We start from the raw sequence: 21755 nt of genomic DNA, 5'->3' as shown, positions 1-21755 counted from the left end.
TCACTCATGTAGTGAGAATACCCTGGATCTTTCACAAAGCTTCTTTCCCAGGTGATCCTTCACTTTTCACACAACGGCAATTCTCCGAAGTCAAACCTTCCAGGATCTACTGCCAGAACTTCAGCTTCATATTGGGGTCGCACAGTAGTTTCAGGCTCAAAGTGGTCTGCTATCTTCTGCCCTTGCTTCACAATGACATCATAGCTTTTCATTAGTCATCAGTATAATCACCTTTTCCTGGGCTTCAGTAGGTAAGGTTCTGACTTCACTGGGGACCAGCACTACTTCTTCATCCAGATGCTCTACCATTGCTAATGTTCCCTTATTGCGTTTTACACAGGTACTCACGACAGGCACTTCTCTCTCCGCCCTTGCAGGCACTACTAGCTCAGACATCTCTCTCAGAGCTCTCAAATTTCCTATAGGCTTCAGCCTAAAATGTATGGATCATCAGTGTGTTTAGGTATTGATCCCCAGCTCGTTGTTCGTCAGGGGCTTTATAGGCAGATGCAGAAGCCTTTGTTGGTAGAACGACTGAAATGTAATAGTCACTTGAGATCCAGTGTCAAGCATTGCTCTACATTCTGTCTCTTCAGTCCTTGCTGTGACCTTTGCTCGAGGCCCTATCAGCCCTGGTGGGATCCCAGCTGAACAATCATTTCCAGGGGAGGCTTCAAATCCCATGGGCCTGGGTGGCCCCTTTTCCAAGTTCCTCCTGGAAGTCCCTTGTGTGACCAACCTGTGCCTAGGATAGCCATCTGAAAATGACAAGGTCAGAGCAGGCTGCAAAAGGACAGCAGATTCTCCCAGAACTGGTAGGTGACACTGAAGTCAGACTTCCCAACCAGCCACAAACAATGCTTCTGATTCCCCACACTGGTTATTAAGAAGCTAAAACAAAATATACACAGCCTCCTTTCCTGCATTTCAGCCTCTGGCTTCCAATCAGCCACCAGATCCAGTAAAGAGATAAGTTATTTAAAACTCTATGCTCTTTACCAAAAATGTTCTCCTGACCCCAAGGGGTCAGCCACAGTACCAGCTCAATATAAGTTTGGCTCTTACCCAAATACCACACTGCCAGCCAATCCGTTAGTGACTAAAACTAAAGATTTATTATAAAAGGAAAGAAACAAACTATAAGAGAAATGTTAAATGATTAAAGCAATCAGATACATACAAATGATTGGAAAGTCCATATATATCAGGTTTCCAGTAGAAATGTGGAGTTTGAAGGATTGTAAAGTCCCTCTGGTGTATATCCAGTACCTGGATGAGTCTCAGTCTTTGATTCACAGCTTCAGTTAGGTGAGTTGATCCAGTGGTAGGTGAAGGCTGAAGACTAAAGACTGACTGAAGACAAAATGGATGTGGGGCAGCTGCCTTTTATGTTCCTTGGCCTCTGCCATGCTGCTTGTGGAAATTTAGAGAAATAAGATGAATGGAGTCCAGAGCCACATGAGTAAGTCCTGGTGACTCATCAGGTTTAGCCCCTGGGTTCTTTCCCTAGGCTTATTGTACCTTCTGAATGGACTTTGCTAACACCTACTCAACCCATTGTTGTTCCATACCCTTGGATGTATATATATACCCCCTATCTGATTTCTATTTCATGCATCTGATTAAATGGGTTGCAGTCCATGAAAGCTTATGCCTGCAGAAATTTGTTAAAGTGCTACAGGACTCTCGTTGTTTTTGCTCTATACAGACTAACATGGCTAACCCTCTGGAACTTTAGCCATCCTGATGTCGCCCAGAAACACAGCACAAGTTGAAATACAGATACAGCAAATATATCCATAACTTCCAATACAAATAAGACACATACACATAAACTATATCATCATGCTTTACAAATTATAACTTTTCTAATGGTAAGTGCTATGGCATGTCTCATATGAATTATTGTAATTTTGACGTATGGATGTTAAATAATATCATAAATAGTCCCCCTAATCCAGCCTGTGTCACACCCCCACTGATTGGTATTTTCTGCTCTCTTTCCCAGATCTCTCCCTGTCTCTGTATCGCATTAACCTGAGGGAGCACCAGCTCTGTAACCCCTCCCTGACCTGGATCTCGTCCGCTGTGCATCGCATCATAATCCTCCACAACAATAAGGATGGCACATCCGTCGCTGACATCGCCATGGTACAGCTAAAGGACCGTGCCACCTTCACAGATGAAATCCACCTCATTTGCCTGCCGGGACCATCCACCCAGTTACCAGCTGGGCAAATGTGCTGGGTCACTGGTTGGGGACACATCGGATTGGGGTGTGGAGGTGCAGGGGGGGTGGCTGGGAAATCAGTGAGTTTAATTGGGGGCTGGTATTCAGCCCTTATTCAGTGGGTCTCTATTGTTTCCAGAACTTGAGAGCCCTTCTCCTGGAGTCTTAACAAACAGGGTTGTGTAGGCACAGGAGGGAAGTCACACACAAACATACACACATAGAGCCCCGATCCTTCCTGCACATACACACACACGGAGAATCTCCCCTCGCTATGACTTTTATGTGCATTATGAGTGCAGCCCCGAGATGGCGGCACTGCTCATAGGGACAGCTGTGCTTTATTTGTAATGAAAGAGGTGCCAGGGATCAAGCAATATTTTACTTTCATAACTGATGTGGCAAGCCCAGAGGTGCTGGGGCTATGAACTGCCAAGCCTACATGTGCTGGGCTCTGTCCTGGCAATCCCTGGCACAAATTAAGCACTGATTGAAGGAGACTTTTCCCAGCACATCCCTCTCCTTTCCAGCTCCCATGGCCTCCGAGTGTGCTTCATCCCTGACTCTCTCATTCCAGATACACTTAAATCAAGGCTTGGGGTGGAGTGCCGAGATTGTGGAAGAAGCTATGGGAGAGTGGGTGGGGCTTGTATTCCAGCCATTTTCCCTGCCTTCCACCCTCCCACCCTCAATCGGACTCTAATGCTGCACCTCCCCCAATGACCCTGAGTCTGTGACATCTCCCCAACAGTTCCATTCCCTCCACAGGTGCAGACGAGAGTCAAGACCAGCCGGGTAAGAAGCCAGGACTCCTGGGTTCTATCCCTGGTTCTGGGAGAGGAATGGGGTCTAGGTTTTAGAGCAGGGGGGCTAGGAACAAGGACTCCTGGGTTCTTTTCTTGCCTCTGAAAGGGGAATGGAATCTAGTGGTCAGAGCGATGGTTGTTCTTCTAAGTACCTTTTATTCAGACTGAATGTAAGAAGAAAGGAAGCCCCTTTGTGATTTGAGAGAGCTGGACACAGAAGAAGCCATCGTCCAAGGCAACCAGCCACATGATGAAACCTGAATGATGCTGTGGAATCGAAAGGACTGGTTGCAAAGGCAGAAGCAATCAGTGTGTGAGAGGCGAGAGTCAGCTGACAGTAAGAGAAGCGGTGGAGAGTATGAGGGGAAAAAGACAGAGCTCCTTCCAGCACAGGACTGGCTGCTGGCACAGCATTAGGAATTGCTGAGTAACAAAGCAGCCTGCTGTGGTTTGTTCCTATTGAGTTGAGGGAAGTAGGGCTTTGTGTGTGCGTTCTTTGTGAACAAACAGGATTGCCCCAAAGAACAGACCTGACTCATAGCATCTTCCTTGTCTTCTTGCAGAAAGAATCTGGCAAAGCCCCAAATGTTAGTGAAACCTCTGGGGCAATGGGGCCACATTTCCTTTGTAACTTCTCCCCAGCACATTGTCAATATTGAGAAGGGATCAGCTCTTCATCTCCAAGAGCCACCTGCTGCTGTTTAATTTGTCTTGCTGTTAACAGTGGTAAATAGCGATGTTGTTTTTTTAAAGTGTTGTAGGGCTATGCCCGTGAGTTACTAAATAAACCCAGGCACATTGGCACCATCCAGTTTGACTCACTGCATTATGCCTGAGAGAATTGGCCCTCTGATATCAACAGAGTACATAACAACCCTCCCAGAGCTGAGGATAGAACGCAGGAGTCCTGACTTCCCCTTCTTGAGAAGGATTACTAGACCCCCTTGCCCTCTCAGACTTAGGGATAGAACCCAGGAGTCCTGGCTCCCAGTTCCCACTCCCTTCCCAAAGCCAAGGACAGACTGAATGCAGCATTCAAAAAGTACTGTGTTACAGACAAAGAGACCAAGATCCAAACAGAGCAGTGCCATCGAGTTTAATGTAAGGGACCTTGCAGGCTCAGCAAAAAGCTTTTCTGTGTCTACTTAGATTGCAATTGCTCAGTCGGGGTCTGCGCAGCACCTGGCACAAGGGGGCCTTGATCTCAGCCTGGGTCTGTGTATTGCCTGGTACAATGGCGCCCCAAAATCAGTTGCAGTCTGTGCAGCGCCAGATGCAACAATGATGACCCTGATCGCAGTGCGGATCTATTCAGCTTCTGTCACAATGTCCCCCCATCCCCCAATCTCAGTTGGTTCTACTCCTTCATTTTTACTTTGATTAATAAAACATCTGTTTATAAGGAATGTCATACCACCACTTTGATCAGTAACCAGTATCTATGTGTGCAGATACTATAAAACCCGTGAAATCCAGCCTATCCATTGCTCTGAAAAAAGGTCTTTTTCCATCAAAATGTTGACTTCGTTCTCAGACCGCTACCCCTTCCTACTTCTCCATGTGGGCACCAACGACACTGCCAAGAATGATCTTGAGCAGATCACTGCAGACTATGTGGCTCTAGGAAGGAGGATAAAGGAGTTTGAAGCGCAAGTGGTGTTCTCATCCATCCTCCCTGTTGAAGGAAAAGGCCCAGGTAGAGACCGTCGCATTGCGGAAGTAAATGCATGGTTACGCAGGTGGTGTCGGAGAGAGGGCTTTGGATTCTTCGATCATGGGATGTTGTTCCAGGAAGAAGGATTACTAGGAAGAGAAGGGATTAACCTAACGAAGAGAGGGAAGAGTATCTTCGCAGATAGGCTGGCTAACCTAGTGAGGAGGGCTTTACACCAGCAAATATCAAAATTCCACCATATAAATCCTTGGTACACCCACAGCTTGAATACTGCCTGCAGATCTGGTCCTTCCGTCTCAAAAAAAGCTATATTGGGATTGAAAAAGGTACAGAGAAGGGCAACTAAAATGCCTCACAGGGGGAGTGGAAGGGGAGACTGGGCAGGTCGGCCTCTGGGTAAAGGGAGCTGGAGCGAGGCCTCTGTTCCTTTTAATAGGGGCGATTCCACTGGAGCTGCGCAGAAGCAAAGCCCAGCTGCACTCCCGGCACTGGGATACAAAACCAGTGAGTGAAAGAGAAACTGAGGGGGGTGCTTCCTTCCTTCCAGTAACTCCAGACAGAGACACAGAGAGAGCAAAGGAGGCAGAAGGGAAAAACCAGAGACAACTGAAGAATTAACCTCGGGGTCTGCACTCGAGTCTGTTCACCAAGGTGAGCTACATGAGCAGAGCTGGGAGGAGGAGGGGCCCAGGGCTGGCTAGCAGAGGGCTGCGGTTCGGGAGCGAGGGGTACTGACAAAGCTGATGGAGAGGAGCCCAGGGCTGGGATAGAAGGGGCTGTGGGTTGGGGCTGAAGGGTACTGATAGAGCTAAGATCAATGAGTGACCCGTCCATGACTGGAGCAGCCAACCTAAAAATGCCTAGTTCAGGGCAGGCTGCAGAAAGGAGAGCAGATTCTCCCAGAACTGATGGCTAACACTGCAGTTAGATTCACCAACCAGGGGCACAGACAGGGCTCCTGATCCCTCACACTGGTTATCAAGCTAAAACAAGAAGTTACTCAGCCCCTTTTCTGCATTTCAGTCTCCGGCTCCCAGTCAGCAACTAGGTCCAGTAAAGAGGTAAGTTACTTAAAAAAACTCTGTTCACTTTACCAAAATGTTCTCCTGATCCCCCAAGGGCCAGCCACAATTCTAGATCAATATGGGTTTGGATAGTACCCCAATTGCCATGCTGCCACCAAATTTAGTAACTAAAACTAAAGGTTTATTATAAAAGACAAGAAACAAACAAGGCAAGAGATGTTACATGATCAAAGCAATCAGATACAGACAAATGACTTCAAAGTCCATATATGCTAGTTTCTCAGCAGTATTGGAGTTCACAGGCTGGTACAGTCCCTCTGGTGTACATCCAGGGACTGGATGGGTCTCCGTCCTTTCTTTCACAGCTTCAATTGTAGGTGAATAGATCCAGAGGCAGGAAGCAGGAAAGAAGAGAAGATGGAGAGGGTGAAGTTGCATTTTCTGGTCTGCCGTGTGGCTTGTTTCAAACACAAGCTCACAGCTCATGGGCCGGGAAAGGCACTTACACCTCCCCTGACCACAGGCATGTCCCTACATGTCCTCACAGCCATAGGTGCCAGCCTAGCTTCTCTCAATGGGCTCTTTGTATCATTGAGGCCCTCCATGAATCATCACTATTCTGCCTGGGGGATGCGACCCAGTAGCACAGCACAAGTGTTTGGACACAGACCTAACACACATCTCCATAACTTACAGTGTGATGACAATACATACACATTAACAGCACTATCATACATAGCAAACTATAGCCTTTGCAGTGCTACCTGGCATGGCCTAGCTTGCGAGAATCATTGTAATTTTGTCATATTGGTATTAAATAATATTACAAAGGGTCATTCATATTCCAGACAACGTCACACTGTGGTTGAAGGTATCTCAGCGGCAGCACAGTCTGAGATCTGTCTCCCCCCATTCTACCTACTAGACCCCACTCTCCTCCCAGAGGCAGGGATAGAACCCAGGAGTCCTGGCTCCCAGCCCCCCTGCTCTAGCATCTTAGCCCTGGTGTTCCCACTTGCTGGATTCTGACCCAGTGGATCTCCTCAAACCTGCAGGGCCGGAGGGATGGAACGACTCCGGGAGGATGTCACCTGCTCCATCTGCTTGGAAACCTTGAATGACCCTGTCTCCATCGAGTGCGGCCACAACTTCTGCCAGGGCTGCCTCTTGACTCACTGGAGCAGAGTGTCGGCCCAGGGCTACCAGTGCCCCGAGTGCCGGGCTCTCTGCTCCAAAGACAGGATGATCCTGGACACACGTGTCAAAAGACTGGTGGAGAAAATCACTGAGCAGCTGCAGGAAGAGACAAAGCAGGTGAGACCAGACAGGCTGGATAAAGGGAAAGGAACTTTCCCGTCAAGGGGATGCCGGGTCCGATCCGGCCCTAGGGTGGGGACTGGCTGGCTCAGAGGGGTGGGGAACGGGACACATGGACTCATAGTCATGAAAGCCAGGAGGGACCATCATGATCATCTAGTCTGATCTTCTGCACGTCACAGGCCACAGAACCTCACCCACCCACTCCTGTAATAGATTCTTAACTTCTGGCTGAGTTACTGACGTCCTCAGATCATGATTTAAAAACAGCAAATTGCTCAGAATATACCATGTCCATTCACTCCTGTTCAGCCCAGCCAGTGACCTGCAGGGAAGGTTAAAAATCCCCAGGGGTTTTGCCAATCTGACCCGGGGGGAAATTCCTACCCAACCCCAAATATGGTGACCAGTTAGCCCCTGAGCATGTGGGCAGGACTCAGCAGCCAGACACTGGAGAAGGAATTCTCTGTAGTAACTCAGAGCCCTGCACATCTAGTGTCCCATCACTGGCTGTTGGGTGCATTTGCTGCTTGCAGTCGCAAATGGCCCATATCCCATTGTAGGCAGTCTCATAATGCTATCGACCTCATAAACTTGTCAAGCTCCGTCTTGAATCCAGTTAGGTTTTTTGCCCCCCTTGGAAGGCTGTTACAGAACTTCACTCCTTTGATGGTCAGAAACCTTCATCTAATTTCAAGTCTAAACTTGTTCCTGGCCAGTGAATATCTATTTATTCTTCTGCCAACACTGGCGCTAATAACTCTTCTTCCTCCCTGGTATTGATCCCTCTGATGTATTTATAGAGATCATTATTTCTCCACTCAGCCTTCTTTTTTGTTAGGCTAAACAAGCCAAATTCCCTGAGTCTCCTCTCAAGGCAGATTTTCCATTCCTCAGATCATCCTAGTCGCCCTTCTCTGCAACTGTTCCAGTTTGAATTCACCTTTCTTAAACATGGGGGACCAGAACTGCACACAGAATTCCAGATGAGGTCTCATCAGAGCCTAGTATAATGGTGCTAACACCTCCCTATCTCTACTGGAAATACCCTGCCTGAAGCATCCTAGGACCACATTACACTTTTTCACAGGTGCATCACGTTGGTGGTTCATAGTCATCCTGTGAACAACCAATACACCCAGGTCTTTCTCCTCCTCTGTCACTTCCAACTGATGCATCCCAGTTTATAGCAAAATTTCTTACTGTTAGTCCCTAAGTGCGTGACCTTGAACCTTTCACTATTCAATTTCATTCCATTTCTATCACTCCAGTTTTCAGGGTTGTCCATATCTTCTTTTACAGATTAAGTACAAATCCTTGCTATTGGGATTGCAATTTCATGTGCCAATTTCTTTAATATTCTTGGATGGAGATGATCCAGTCCCCCCAGTTTGGTCCTGTTAAACTGTTTGAATTTGGCTGCCAATTCTGTCATAATTTCCACTTCCACATTCTTGTTCCCATCAGCCGCCTTGTCACACGCTTCCCCTTTCACTTATTAAAAACTGAGGCAAAGTATCTTTTATCTCCTCCCAAGAATATTAAAGAAATTGGCCCATGAAATTGGCCATTCTTCAGTGCACCTACTTCTTCGTTCCTTGTTCTCTTTTTATTGATATGGCTAAAGAACTTTTTCCTGTTGGTTTTAATTTCCTTTGCAAGGTTCAGTGCAGCGTGGCTTTGGACAATTCTCACTTTTCCCTCCACTTTCTAACCTTCCAGAGGGAACTTTCCTTGTTGATCCCTCCCATCTTCCATTCCTTGTGGGCTTTCTGCTTTCTCTTAATCACCTGTCTGAGATCCTTGTTCATCCAGATTGGTCAGCTGCAACCCTTCCCTACGGGCTTTGCCCTGGATGCAGACTCCAGACAGTTTCTGCAACTTTGACTTTAAGTAATTCCAAGTCTCCTCCACATCCAAACCCTTCAGCTTTGCAGGCCAGTCCACTTCCCTACCTAAATCCCTTCACTTTTTAATTTGCCCTTTGAAATCCATAAGCCTAGCTGCTGACCTAGGGTGGTTTATCCTTCCATTTAGTTTAAACTGAATTAGCTCCTGGTTACCTCAGCCAAGGTTGTCCTATACAGCCAGTTCTTCAGGGAGGTCCCCACTACTTATCAATACTAAATCTAAACTGGTATCACCTCCTGTGGGTTTGGTGACTATTTGGTGAAGAAATCTGTCAGTTGTCTCATCCAGGAATATCTGGACCCTGTCATTAGTAGTAGTAGTGCTTCTCCTCCAGTCTAAATCTGGGAAATTAAAGTCTGTGGGAGACTTTAATTTCCCAGATATAGACTGGAGGAGAAGTGTGGTTATGGGAACCACACAATTCCCAAGGGGATTTATTTCATTCAGACTATTAAAGAAGTCTCTGTCCATATCCTAACCAGATCCTAGACCCCAAGCTCTATCCCAGGGCAGCCTCTGGTAGTTTTCTTCCCCAAAGCGCTTTTGACCCAAACGGATTTTGTTTGATCTATTCTTATCACTTCTAATTTCTTCCCATTTCAGCTGCTCATTAATACAGAATGCTATCCCACCACCTTTGTTTTTCTTTTGTCTTTCCTGTACTCCAGTCATGTCTGCGATTGCCCCATGTTTCTGTTATCCTGATAATATCTGGTTTTACTCCCATACTTCATAGTCCATTTTTTCACCCAGGCTCCTTGCGTTGCTGTGTAGACATCTTATTGCTTCCGTTTGGCTTTGCCCAGATCTCTCACCCTGGGAGGTGCAGTCATTTTACTGCCACTATCAGCTACCCAGTGTTGGTCGTCTTGGCACTAACGTTCCTCTTGTCGTCCCTTCTCCAACCCTCTCTCGTTCCTTTCCCCATTGCTGCAGCCTCTCCTACTTGATTTTCCTTCCACTCCGTGTTAGAATCAGGCGTGGAGATTCCACAAACATCAACCAGGATTCCTAGGTTAAACAGCTTTTTAATCAGTTGTGCCAACCTCCCTCCTGGAAGTTTATCTCCCTCCCTGCTGAGGTGGAGTCCGTCCCATGAGAAGAGTCCTCTGTCTGCGAGCACATCCCAGAGGGCAAACATCCCAAGTCCTGCTTAGCCCCACTCCCTGAGCCATCTGTTGATCATCATCATCTTGTCTCATCTTCGCTCTCCTCCTCCAGGGACAGGAGCAATCCCACTGAAGATCATCTGAGTGTCCGTTTCTTTAAGCGTCTTCCCCAGCCTGGCGCACTCTCCCTTGATGTGTCCCAAACAGAATATAGGGATCTTTCCCCTCCAGGGACTGCTGGCTCTGATCCGGCCCCAGGGCAGGGGACTGGCTGGCTTGAGAGGCTGTGGAATGGGGCATGGGGAACTGATCTGGGGTGAGTGGGGACTGGCCGTCTCAGGGGTGGGGTCCCAGCTCTGACCCTGCTCTGTCCCTGCAGCAGGGGCCAGAGCTTGAGCTGGAGCTGGGGCACCCGGTGCAGCTGGTGCATCTCGATAAGGAAGGGGCCTTGATCCTGGATGAGGAGGCTCTGAGCCGCTGGCTGGAGCAGGGTAGGATGGGGGACGCCCCCATCTGCCTGATTTCCATCATTGGGGAAAAGCGTCGGGGCAAATCCTTCCTGATGAACTACCTGCTGCGCTGGCTACGGAGCCAGGTGAGTGTAAACAGGAGCAGGAGTGAGCTGTGGGTGTGAGCGGCCCCATCCTGCCCCTGATGGAGGGCTCAGAGCTGCACATGCATCTGTGAGCGTCCCTCTCTCCTCCCCAGCCTGTCTGGTTAGGTGTTGCCATGGCTGGACCCTAGCGTGTCTGTCTGCCTGGAATTCTGCCTGATATTACTGTCTATCTATCTGTCTGTCTGTCTGAACCCAGGCATGTCTCTCTGTGTGCCTGTGTGTCTTTCTGGAACGCAGTGTGTCTGTCTGTTCATCTCTCTATCTAGGCAGCAGCGGTTCTGCTGATCTATCTGTCAGATTCTGAGGACAGCCATCACCATGTATTCCTCCCCGTGCCACACTTGTGCAATTAACCCCCGTTCCCCACCCCACCGAGAGGTTGCATCCTGGGGGCGAGGGGGACCAGTCACTCTCCCCTCCCGCCCTGCACTGACATCCCCCCCCCCCAACCCTTCCTGTGTGTCCTTCCGGCAGGAGGCGAGCGAAGGGTCGTGGATGGGCAAGGAGGACGAGCCCCTGGAGGGGTTTGAGTGGCGCATGGACACACAGGGAGTCACCAAGGGGGTGTGGGTGTGGAGTCAGCCCTTCTGGGTGCCGGACAAGGGGGGCAAAGTAAGTGGGGTTGTGTTGGGGGGTGCAAAGTAATAGGGAAGTGGGTCATGGGGGTGTGAGGAGGAGGAAAAGGGGAAAGAGGGTAAAGGGCTGGGAACAGAGGGAATGGGGGAAATAGGGAGGGAAGGATGGAGACGTAGGAAGGAGGCCACAGGGGTACCGCACAGGATAATTGGATAATTGGAATGGAGAAGCACAAGAGGAGTGAGGTAACACTGGGACAGGCTGGAACAAGATGCCAGGTGCCATTGGGGCTGAGCACGGGGCAGGCCCTGGAGGCTGGAGGGTTCGTGAGTTACTGCACAAAGCTGGGAGCTGATCTAGGGCCGTCACTCTTATCCCCAGGTGGCCGTGCTGCTGATAGACACCGAGGGCTCCATGGACATTGAAAGGAACAAGGAGACCAGCATCAAACTCTCCGCCTTGTCCATGCTGCTCAGCTCCTACCAGGTTGGGGGACTCACCAGGGGGTGCTGTGCTGCAGGAGGCACTGTGTGGCAGGGAGTGGGGTGGGCATTCAGCAGGGGGCGCTCTCCCCTAGCAGACAGGGTTGGCCCCAATGCCCCATGTGGCACTATGGGGGCTGTGCTGCGTGGTGGGTGATGTGGCTGTGATGTGGCCTGCTCCGGCCATCCCTGCTCGTGGCTGTAGCTCTGTCCGTCTCCTGATTATTTGCAGATACTGAATATTGGCTGTCAGGTGAAGGACACGGATCTTGAATACCTGGAGGTGAGGCTGGGCAGTGTGATGCAGAACTCAGCCATGCCAGGTTCTCTGCAGGCCCCACAGGGTTATTCTCCCTCCCCATTGGTCCTGTGGGGACACTGAGGCCCAGAGAGAGAAACTGAGTCTCCCATGGTCACATAAAGGTCCTGAGTCAACCCACACGGCCCAGCCTGGCTCTCTGCTCCCAGGTGTCTGGCATTGGCCACTTGGACAAAGTGAGGACCCATCACTCCCCTCTATCCCAGCTCTGCTATTGATGGGAATGCTCTGCACCCTGCTCTGCTTTGCTCTTCTCTTCAGGCTCTTACCCAGCCTCAGCTCCCTCAGGTCATGCCCTAAGCTAGGTTCTACCATCTGCAGCATCTGCCGTGTTCTGCCTTCTGCCGTGGCCTGGGGGAGCAGAATCTCTCTGCATGGGATGGGTTGGCTCTGGGAGGGATTCTATCCATCCACGCAGCCACAGGTCCAGTCACTGGCGAAAACCTGCTTAACACAGAGTGATGGTAACCCAGGGAGAGCCCAGGTAAATTTTGCGAGGTGTGAGCATAGCCATGGCTTGACTCCGGGGATGTGCAGAGTGTTGGTGGTATCCGTCAGCCTGAGGCAGTGCTGTTTGTGTGAGGTGCAGGAGCATCCTGGGTATGCCTCGGGGAAAGGATCCCACATTGCAATCACAGACCCTATCCACCTCTCACCTCCACGGAGCGCCCTGGAGAGAGGGAGTGAGCCCTGGAACCAGACATGCGCGTCCATGGGGCACAGTGTGTGGAGGAGGGGTGTGCACTGATGGCCATCCCCTGGCACCAGATCTCTGTGTCCCCTCTCCTTCCCCCCGGTGTCCCCGCACACCCACTTGGCCAGGTGCAGCCTGCTTCTCTGTGACCTGTGAAAACGTCTCTGTCCAAATCCAGTTTGCTTTCGTGCTCACTGGGCCTCGCTCTCTGTGATGGGTGGAGGAAGCAGCTCAGATGTGGGGATGGGGCTGTCAGACCCCTTTCTGATCACAGGCAGGGTCCCCTCCCCATCACAGTAAATGCCTATGGAGCCCCAGACTCACCATCCCCCTGCTTTGCTCTGCAGATGTTTCTGCATGTGGCTGAAGTGATGGGAGAGGCCTATGGACTGGAGCCCATTCAGGTGAGACAACATCACCCCCCCATCACCCACCCTGCCCCACGTATCCCCCCATTGCACCCCTCCCCTCTGCGCATCGTTATAGGGACTTACTGTGCAACTCCGTTGCTATGGCTGCCAATACATAGTAACGCAGCATCACCCCGTATTCGCTGTGAGGGCACCTCCGTCATGCTGCTGACTACAAGCCATGAAAACAGTGACCTGCCTTTCTATGCAGACCTCGTCCACCACCCGCCAGCTCACCTGCCTTCCAGACGCCCTTTAGGGTCATTTTATGGCACCGCGGGGCATGCGGGTGGAATCTCTTGGCGCAAGGAGCACTCAGCGAATCCCTCAGTCATCACCGACCCCACCATCTGCCCCCAGGTTTGGATCTGCCAAGGCACCTGAGCTGGTTTCGAACAGGTTAGGGCAATTGTGTGGCCGGTCGCTTCAGATGGGGTGGCTCTAACAACCTGCGAGCCAGCTGTGGTCATCTTCAGACTATGATGTATAGCCTTGACGAGGGCCTGCTGACTTATGTATACTGCGGGCTGTCAGCTCTCCACCTGGCTGACGATGATGCTATCAAATGGCTGGGCACGTTGCGCATATACTGAAGACCCCTCCCCCTCCCCACAGCCTGCTCCTGCCCCAGGCACCCTCTGCCCCATTCCTTAAAGGTTCAATTTCTCCTCCTGACATTGTCCTTCTCCACATCCCAGCATCCTACAGCCCCACAGTGACCCTCCTCCCCTCCTGTCTCCCCTGCAGCACTTAGACCTGCTGGTGCGGGATTGGAGCAGCTCCCTGCTCCTTGGAGACCAGGGTGGGAAGAAGTATCTGAGAGACATCAGACAGGTGACTCTGGGGCTCATGGTGGGGGGACTGGGATACGGGGCCTTTCCCCTCTAGGGGGCTGGTAGCACCATACTGTATAAACGTTGCCTGACAAATCCCATTAGAAGAACCCTTTTTAGTTGCTTTGCCAAACTTTAACTGTTTGGGCTGAAATTTTCCATGCTTGTTCTTTGCCTCAGGCTGAATTCTTTCTGTATTTCTCCATAAGAATATGAGAACTGCCAAACTGAGTCAGACCAATGGTCCATGCAGCCCATTATCCTGTCTTCTGACAGTGGTCAATGCCAGGTGTGACATTCCCCTCTGCAATCTGGACTGGTGTATTGCTCTTACCCCAAAACCTCACTCTCGGAGCCCATCTCACTCTGCTCCGCTGTGTGAACCCCCCTCCTGGGCAGTCCAAGAACAGCCCCCAGCAAGCAAGTTGTTCCCCACTAAGTGAGTGAGTGCATCTAGCCGGCTACTTGGGATTATGCAACGGAATGACTCTTGTCAAAACTCCCAGTCCCAGAAGCAGCCCTAGGAATTGCCATCTTACAATGTACATGCTGCACACTGCACCCTGCAAGCTCATAAGTTTGACAATTTACCAAAGAAATTGATATGCATCAGCCTTGTCACTTCAGATGGAATTCTTAACCCACTTCAAACCACACACACTGCTTTAGATAAAACAAACACATAAATGTATTAAGTACAGAAAGATTTTAAGGGATTATAAATCAGAAATAGGCAGATCAGATTTTATCAAGATGAAACAAAACCCAAAGGTTTTCTAAACTAAGCTTAACAACAACCTTGCAGTCTTAGATGTCTCTCACCATGGGCTGGCTGATCTGCTTCCAGCCAGGGTCCCCTTTGGGTCAGCATTTCAGTTGTTTTGGTGTTTGCGGATGGAGGAGAAAGAGGGAGAAATTGCAAAACATCTCTTCTTTTAACGTGTTCCTTCCCCACCCTCTGGGGTCAGGTGACAGACAATGTCCTACAGATTCCTCCATTTGAGTCAGATGAGCACCCCTTATCGGTGCTTAGGCTAGTCCATTGTTCCTGACAGAACTGGGTTGTTTTATGCATGCCTTCGTGAGGCGTGAGCTACCTCTCTGCTTTTGGAGGGTTTTGCCTGAATCTGCTTCAAGTTATAAGACCCACATTTGGGAATATTACATAGCAGAGCTTCATAATTATACACATGACATTGCAACGAACATACTACTTTAACAATAAGATTCAACACACCCTGAGCATTCCAAAAACATATTATATGACATACTTTGCATTAGACAATACACCTTTATGTTATACTTGTAAAAGAAACGATCAGCGGGATCTGTTCAGGGGACAAGGTAATACATCGCGTTTATTGTGAATGCAAAAAAATTCTTAAAAGGCTATTGCATTCACACATTCACATTCACACACCCAAGAGTTGTGGAGGTTGATATAATATAATGACCAGTCCTTATTATGCGTTGCTCAAGCCAGCCTATTAGCCAGATAGGTTGAGCACGAGGTGGGAGCCGGGCCTCTGTCGGTGCGCAATCTGATGGTTCTCTATGATAATTGCAGAATGGACCCAAAGTTTCCATGTTCTTAACCAATCTTCATAGTCGCTGGCTCTCATGTAAGTCTATGGGTCTTGCTGTGTCCTGCTGCCTTCAGATTCTGTATGGTAGCCGGGCACCAGTCAGTGGCAAGTGTGCCCTCTCCTTTTCTTATTTCACATTTTGTTCCATTCTCAGGATGGATTCTCCCGTGATTTAGCGTTGTTATCTGCATTCTTCAGCCTTCAGGGCAGGGTGATACTTGCAGCTGGTGTCTTTATTCCCCTCTTTGTTGTCCGAATGGTTTGAGCTAGCATCTCTCCTTATCTGTTTAAACCCCACACACATTCCTCACTCCTACCTAAAAAGCAACTAATCCAAGGTTCAGAAACACAGCAGAATGAAGGAACCTAACAAAATGGAGTTCACTTATACCAAGCAGTAAAGAAATGTATTAAACAACAGCATCATTTCTAATATTACATGAAAAGTCACACAGGGCAATTAGCAAATATCAATATATAATTGGCAAATATTAGTAAAAAATCGATTCATATCTGGTTTGCTTACACATCACCCTAGCTCACAATTACACTAGAAGGGTGAACTTGAATGATACACAATCACACCACAAGGGTGTACATGCTGGTGCAGTGTGTCACACCAGGCGCTTCAGAGGGGACGAACAGACCAGGCAATCGTCGAGTGATCCATCCAGCTGTTTCTGAGAATGTGGCTAAAGAAAGACACATGGTTGGGGAATATTGAAAGAAAAATGTGGATGTTCCTTTTTTTGAACATCTCTAGCAACCTCCCCCCCCCCAATTCAGAGATGGCACTTGACACTTAGCAGGGGTGGCCCGTGTTTCAGAGATTTGTCCTGGGCTGTTCCAAAGACAATCCCCCCACATTTGACGAAGTAACAAGCCAGGCCAAGTAATACTCAGGAGAGACTTGCTAGGTCAGTGTCTCTCAATTGGGGAGGGTGCAACCCCCAGGGGGGCTGCAGGATGGATTCAGGGCTCACAAGTGCAGAGCCAGTGTTACTGGGCTGCAAGCAGGACAATTGCCCAGGGCCCCCTCGCTACAGGGGACACCACAAAGCTAAGTTACATGCTTCAGCCCAGGGCAGCTCAGGACCAAGGGTAAGATGGGAGGAGTCACAATTTTTTCAACTCAGAGGGTCACAGTTGTGTTTGAAGTTCAAAGTGGGTTGCCAGTACAAAAAGGTTGAGAACTCTGTGCTAGTGTTTACCTGCTGCAGTCTCCAAAGAGCCCGTCTGCATGGACCATGCTCCAGCCCGGGGCTGCAGAAGCAACACTGGAGTCTCCCTGTAATTCTTGCCCAGGCTAGGTGCCAGAACTGAGAGCGGGGGTGCCTGTCACCCTGTGTTTACAGTGAGCCCAGGCAGCGTGTAAGAAGAAGTGGCTTCATTGCAGTCTGGAGGGGAGAAAAGTCAGGCCAGAGGGAGGGAAAAGCCAGGCCTGGGGGAGACTTGGACAAGGAGTCTGGAGAGGCTGGGAGCTGGAGAAGTGGAGACTGGGACTGAGAGCCACTCCTTTCTTTTCCTGCCATCCCCTGCCTCGTTCACTGCACCCCTCCCAACATCCGCCACAAACCAGACAGGCTGTCACAGACCCTCTCCTACTGCCCAGCAGCTCTGGCTAACACTAACACTGTGTATCGTGTGTCAATGTAACGATTCCCCCTGACTCCGGCAGATACTGACGGCGATGTCCCCTTGCAAACACCCCAAGGCTCTGGAAGCACTGAAGAGAAGCAGCACCCGCTGTTACCTGATGCCCTTCCCTGGCAACGGGATCATGACTGGCAGCGCGGGAAGGCTGAGAGGTAAAGGACCCAGGAGAGCGGCTCCGACCCCCCTGCCGTGTGCAGAGCAATGTGACTGGGTCACTGCTCATGCCTGGAAATGGAAGGTAGAGAGAAGGGGGATCAGAGAGGCCCTGGATTGACGCCCATTGTCCATCTCTCTCCTTTGCAGACATGGATGAGCGTTTCCGGGAGAGCCTGAGGGGCTACGTCACCTCCCTGGTGGGCTCGGTTGGCCAACACATCCGGAGGGACCAGCATGGGAAGCCGCTCTCTGGGACACAGCTCGCTGCCAAGATAAAGGTGGGGAAAGACCAGGTGTGCTGCAGAATGTAGGACAGGGAAACTCTCCCTGGGCAGTCACTGATGACCCTAATAACTGTGCAACATCAAAGAATCCTAAAATCATAGAAGATGCAGGTTGGAAGGGACCTCAGGAGGTATCTAGTCCAACCCCCTGCTCAAAGAAGGACTAACCTCAGCTAAATCATCCCAGCCAGGGCTTTGTCAAGCTGGGCCTTAAAAACCTCTTAGGATGGAGATTCCCCCACCTTCCTAGGTAACCCATTCCAGTGCTTCACCACCCGCCTAGGGAAAAAGCTTTTCCTAATATCCAGTCTAAACCTCCCGCACTGCAACTTGAGACCATTGCTCCTTGTTCTGTCATCTGCTACCTTTAAGAACAGCCTAGCTCCATCCTACCTGGAACCCCTTTAGATATTTGAGGGCTGTTATCAAATCCCCCTCACTCTTCTCTTCTGCAAACTAAACAAGACCAGTTCCCTCAGCCTCTCCTCATAAGACTTGTGCTCCAGCCCCCTAATCATTTTTGTTGGCCTCCATTGGTCTCCCTCCAATTTATCCACATCTTTTCTGTAGTGGGGGGTCCAAAACTGGACAGAATACTCCAAATGTGGCCTCACCACTGCCGAATAGAGGGGAATAATCACTTCCCTCCATCTGCTGGCAATGCTCTTACTAATGCAGTCCAATATGCTATTAGCCTTCTTGGCAGTAAGGGCACACTGCGGACTCATCTCCAGCTTCTTGTCCACTGTGACCCCCAGGTCCTTTCTTGCTGTTAGCCAGTCGATCCCCCATCTGTAGCAGTGCAAGCAGGTATCACTGTGCAGCTCTTCCCTAGCTGACCCCACCTACAGAGGAGGCCACATCTCAGCACTGTTCCCAGCCTTTCTAAGCCCTGTGGAGTCTGTGACGTGATGGTTTGTTTTGGTTCCTTTGCAGAATTTATCCGATGTGATGAAGAAACGTCGCTTTGGCTTCTCCTCTCCCTGTCAGGTAAGGTCTCTGTCTCTGACCTGACCATGGCGTGTCTCCCCTCTCCCCTCCATGTCAGGGTTGGGGTGGAGTTGGGTGCATTCTGCTTAAGGCAACTGGGAAAGGGTCTGGGTCTCAGGTTTTTGGACTCTGGGATAGAGGAATTTAACTAGACTAGAGGGTGACTGGTTCTGGACGGGTCACCCAGCCTATGGACATGTCTCCAGTCAGAGAGACCCCTAACATGAACCAATCCTGCGGGTATTGGTGTGCAAATGAGAGCCATTTATCAGAGCTGGCCTGAAAATGGGGATTTTTGTTTTTCCTGCAGGAACTGTTGAGTTTCCTGCAAAGCCCCCAAATGTTTCCATTTGGCAGTGCCACCAAGGTGGCTCCTGGGAACTGTAGGAACACATTCCTCACATGTCCCTCTCTCCTCTGTGTGTCAGGCACTCTGGTGGGAAAGCAGCTCCAATGAGCCTGGAATGAGGGACCTGGGTCCCAGGACCCTACGGGGCTTGAGGGTGTCTGAACCAAAGTCAAACTGGGAGCCAGGGTTCAAGTCATGTTCCTTTCAAGTGTAGACACAACACTGAAAGTATCCCACAATCCACAGGCCGACTTCCTTTCTCCTCTGGTCAGTGAAATTAGGACAGTCCAATTTTCCAAGGCTGCACCACCAGCAATGGGACAGGGCAGCCGCAGCTGGCGAGAGCACTAGGGAGTCTGGGATATGGGTGGTTGCACCCAGACCTGCATAATGCATTGTAGATGCTGGAGCCCCAGGCTGGGACCATGACCAGATTAATCTTTTTTTGGGTCCCGGTGCCTGGACTGTAGTCCTGAGTCTCCCTCCAGTTCTTCCCCTTCTTCCCGAGGCCCTGCCTATCCTCCATCCCTGCTCAGAGGGGATCTGGGTGCTGGGGCCCCTTCTGAGTGTGAGCCCAGCACCACGGCGCCTTTGTAAACCTGATACAGGCTTGGGTGTCAGACTCAGATCAGCTGGGACAGGTGCTACGCAGGCCCTCTTCTAGAGGAGAATTGGTGGTGGGAGGGCTTATCTACACAGGGGAATAGGTCAGCCTAGCTATTCCGGAATAACTACTCAGCAATAGCCACTCCAGAATAGCGCCACAGCAGAGACTATTCCGGAGTCTTTCCTGCTTCATAAAGGTTTAACCCAGCCCAGAACAATACCCTTCCCCCACCCCATACCAGAGCTGAGATTCGCACCCAAACAATCTGCCTCCCCAAGATCGATAACAGCCCCGAAATACCACCAGACCCGCAGGATCCGGTGTCACTGATGTGCTGTCGGGTGTCAGCCTCAGGCCAAGCCTGGCTGGGGCAGGGGTTTCCACAGTTCTCAGCTACAGGACAGAGCCACAAGTGCAAAGTGCAGGTCGGGGTGGGGAAAGGAGCCGAGGCTGGGCTGCTGTGAGGATCAAACTGAAGACCAGCAGCACTAGAAGCCTCAAGCCACTGCCACACTGGATAATGTTCTCTTACGTGAGGAAGCTGTGATGGAAGCTCCAGCCCTAGGTGGAGACAGGGTCCCACAAACTGTGACTCACCCCAGCCTTATCCTCTTTGTGCAGATGGCCATCACCTTCCACAACCACAGAATCATAGACAGAGCCCGCATGGACCACACTCTCTATCTGAAGGAGAAGGTGAGTCTGTGCAGGAGGCTGTGCCTCCAGGCAGGGAACCCCAGGGAACCATCCCAGCCAGCCCCACGGGCTTCTAGCTTTGGGGCAGGAGATGGGAGTTCATCACTCCGGCTCCCAGGGTGGCAGCAAAAGTGGGAGACTCAAACGTCTGCACCGGGGGGGAAGGAGGAGGAAGGTTGCTCTTGGTCACGCCCCTCTGGCCAGCTGCAGTAGTGGCGGCATCATGGACCAGCTGATTAATGGGCTGGAATGGGTGTCAGAACTCCTGGGTTTTGTCCACAGTGCTGCCCCAGACTCCCCTGCGTGACCTTGTGCTAGTCACTGAGTCTCTCTGGGCCTCAGTTTCCCCATCTGTAAAATGGGGAGAATGATCCTGCCTTTGTGTGTTTAGACTGTGAGCTTTTTGGGGGAGGAGGTCTCTCACTGAGTTTTGTGTGCAGCGACTGGCACAATGGGGGTCCTGATCTCAGTCCAGGTCTCTGCAGCACCCGGAGTGTGAGGGTGCGGGCGGACGGGCGGGATCTATGCAATGTTGGCCCCTTGTAACACATTTGGCCATCTCCTCTCCTGGCGGGTGCAGGATGGCGACTCCCGGAATATGATCACCTGCCTGAAGGTGCTGCCGAGCAAGATGGCGAAGCAGTTCACAGAGCGGTGCAAGCTGTTGCTGTGGCGGTGCCAGACAGACATGTGGGAGCCGGAACCAGAGAAAGAGGCCCTGCTGACAGAGCTGGAGGCAGAGCTGACATGTGAGGCTGAGGAATTCCTGAAGACTTATGGGAAGCGCTTCAAGAAATTTGCCATTGGGGTGGGCATTGGTGTAGGTGCGGTGGCGCTGGCACCAGTGGGCGGAGCTGTCGGTGCCGGGATCGCTGTTGGTGCCGTTGCTGCTGAAGTTGCTCTCACTGGAGTCGGGGTGGGCGTCGCGGCTGGGCTAGGCATCGGGGGGAGTGTGGGCGGGGGAGTCGGTGGGAACATTGCCAAGCAGGATATAAAGAGGGCCAAGGGTGCTGACAGCCAAAGGGAGGAGGAGGAGGAGGAGCAGGAAGACACTGAGGATCCGTCTGACAAGAAGCCCCTGATCTGAACCGCAGCGCCCTCGCAGGGTGACGAATGGGGTGACGGAGCTGCAGCGTGGCTCAGACACGTCACTCACAAACCACCCTGGAGCGGGGTAGACATCCAGCCCCGGGTTCTAAGAAGAAATGTTTGGATCATTTCATCTGACCTGCTGTACGACCCAGCCTGGAGAAAGTCGCCCACTTCCCCTGCGTTGGGCTAGATATTGATTGTTGCACTAACTAAATCATCTCCCTGCATAACTAAATAAACCGACTTCACTCCGCAGTGTAGACATAGCCTAGGACTTTGGTTGCTTTAGTCCCATCATGTTTGACCATCAAATTTACGGTTCACAATTGTCCTTTA

The 21755-nt window shown here is 50.7% G+C and overlaps 1 protein-coding gene across 1 annotated transcript; it reads left to right on the top strand.

Annotated features, from left to right (window-relative positions):
- The first annotated feature begins 5292 nt into the window (after positions 1–5292).
- Positions 5293–21414, top strand: LOC137162782 (RING finger protein 112-like). The gene is made up of 14 exons (XM_067562710.1): positions 5293–5362; positions 5735–5772; positions 6792–7050; positions 10453–10668; positions 11164–11301; positions 11647–11751; positions 11980–12030; positions 13108–13164; positions 13918–14004; positions 17268–17397; positions 17549–17679; positions 18622–18675; positions 20253–20327; positions 20908–21414. Exons 3-14 carry the CDS (start codon positions 6802–6804, stop codon positions 21412–21414), a joined length of 1800 nt encoding a protein of 599 aa, XP_067418811.1. The 5' UTR covers positions 5293–5362; positions 5735–5772; positions 6792–6801.
- The last annotated feature ends 341 nt before the right edge of the window (positions 21415–21755 follow it).

Source organism: Emydura macquarii, unplaced genomic scaffold (genome assembly GCF_026122565.2).
Source record: "Emydura macquarii macquarii isolate MOO-44397 ecotype Brisbane River unplaced genomic scaffold, CSIRO-AGI_Emac_v2 contig_2469, whole genome shotgun sequence".
Classification (NCBI taxonomy): Eukaryota; Metazoa; Chordata; order Testudines; family Chelidae; genus Emydura; species Emydura macquarii.
This window is presented reverse-complemented; position numbering and strand designations above follow the sequence as displayed.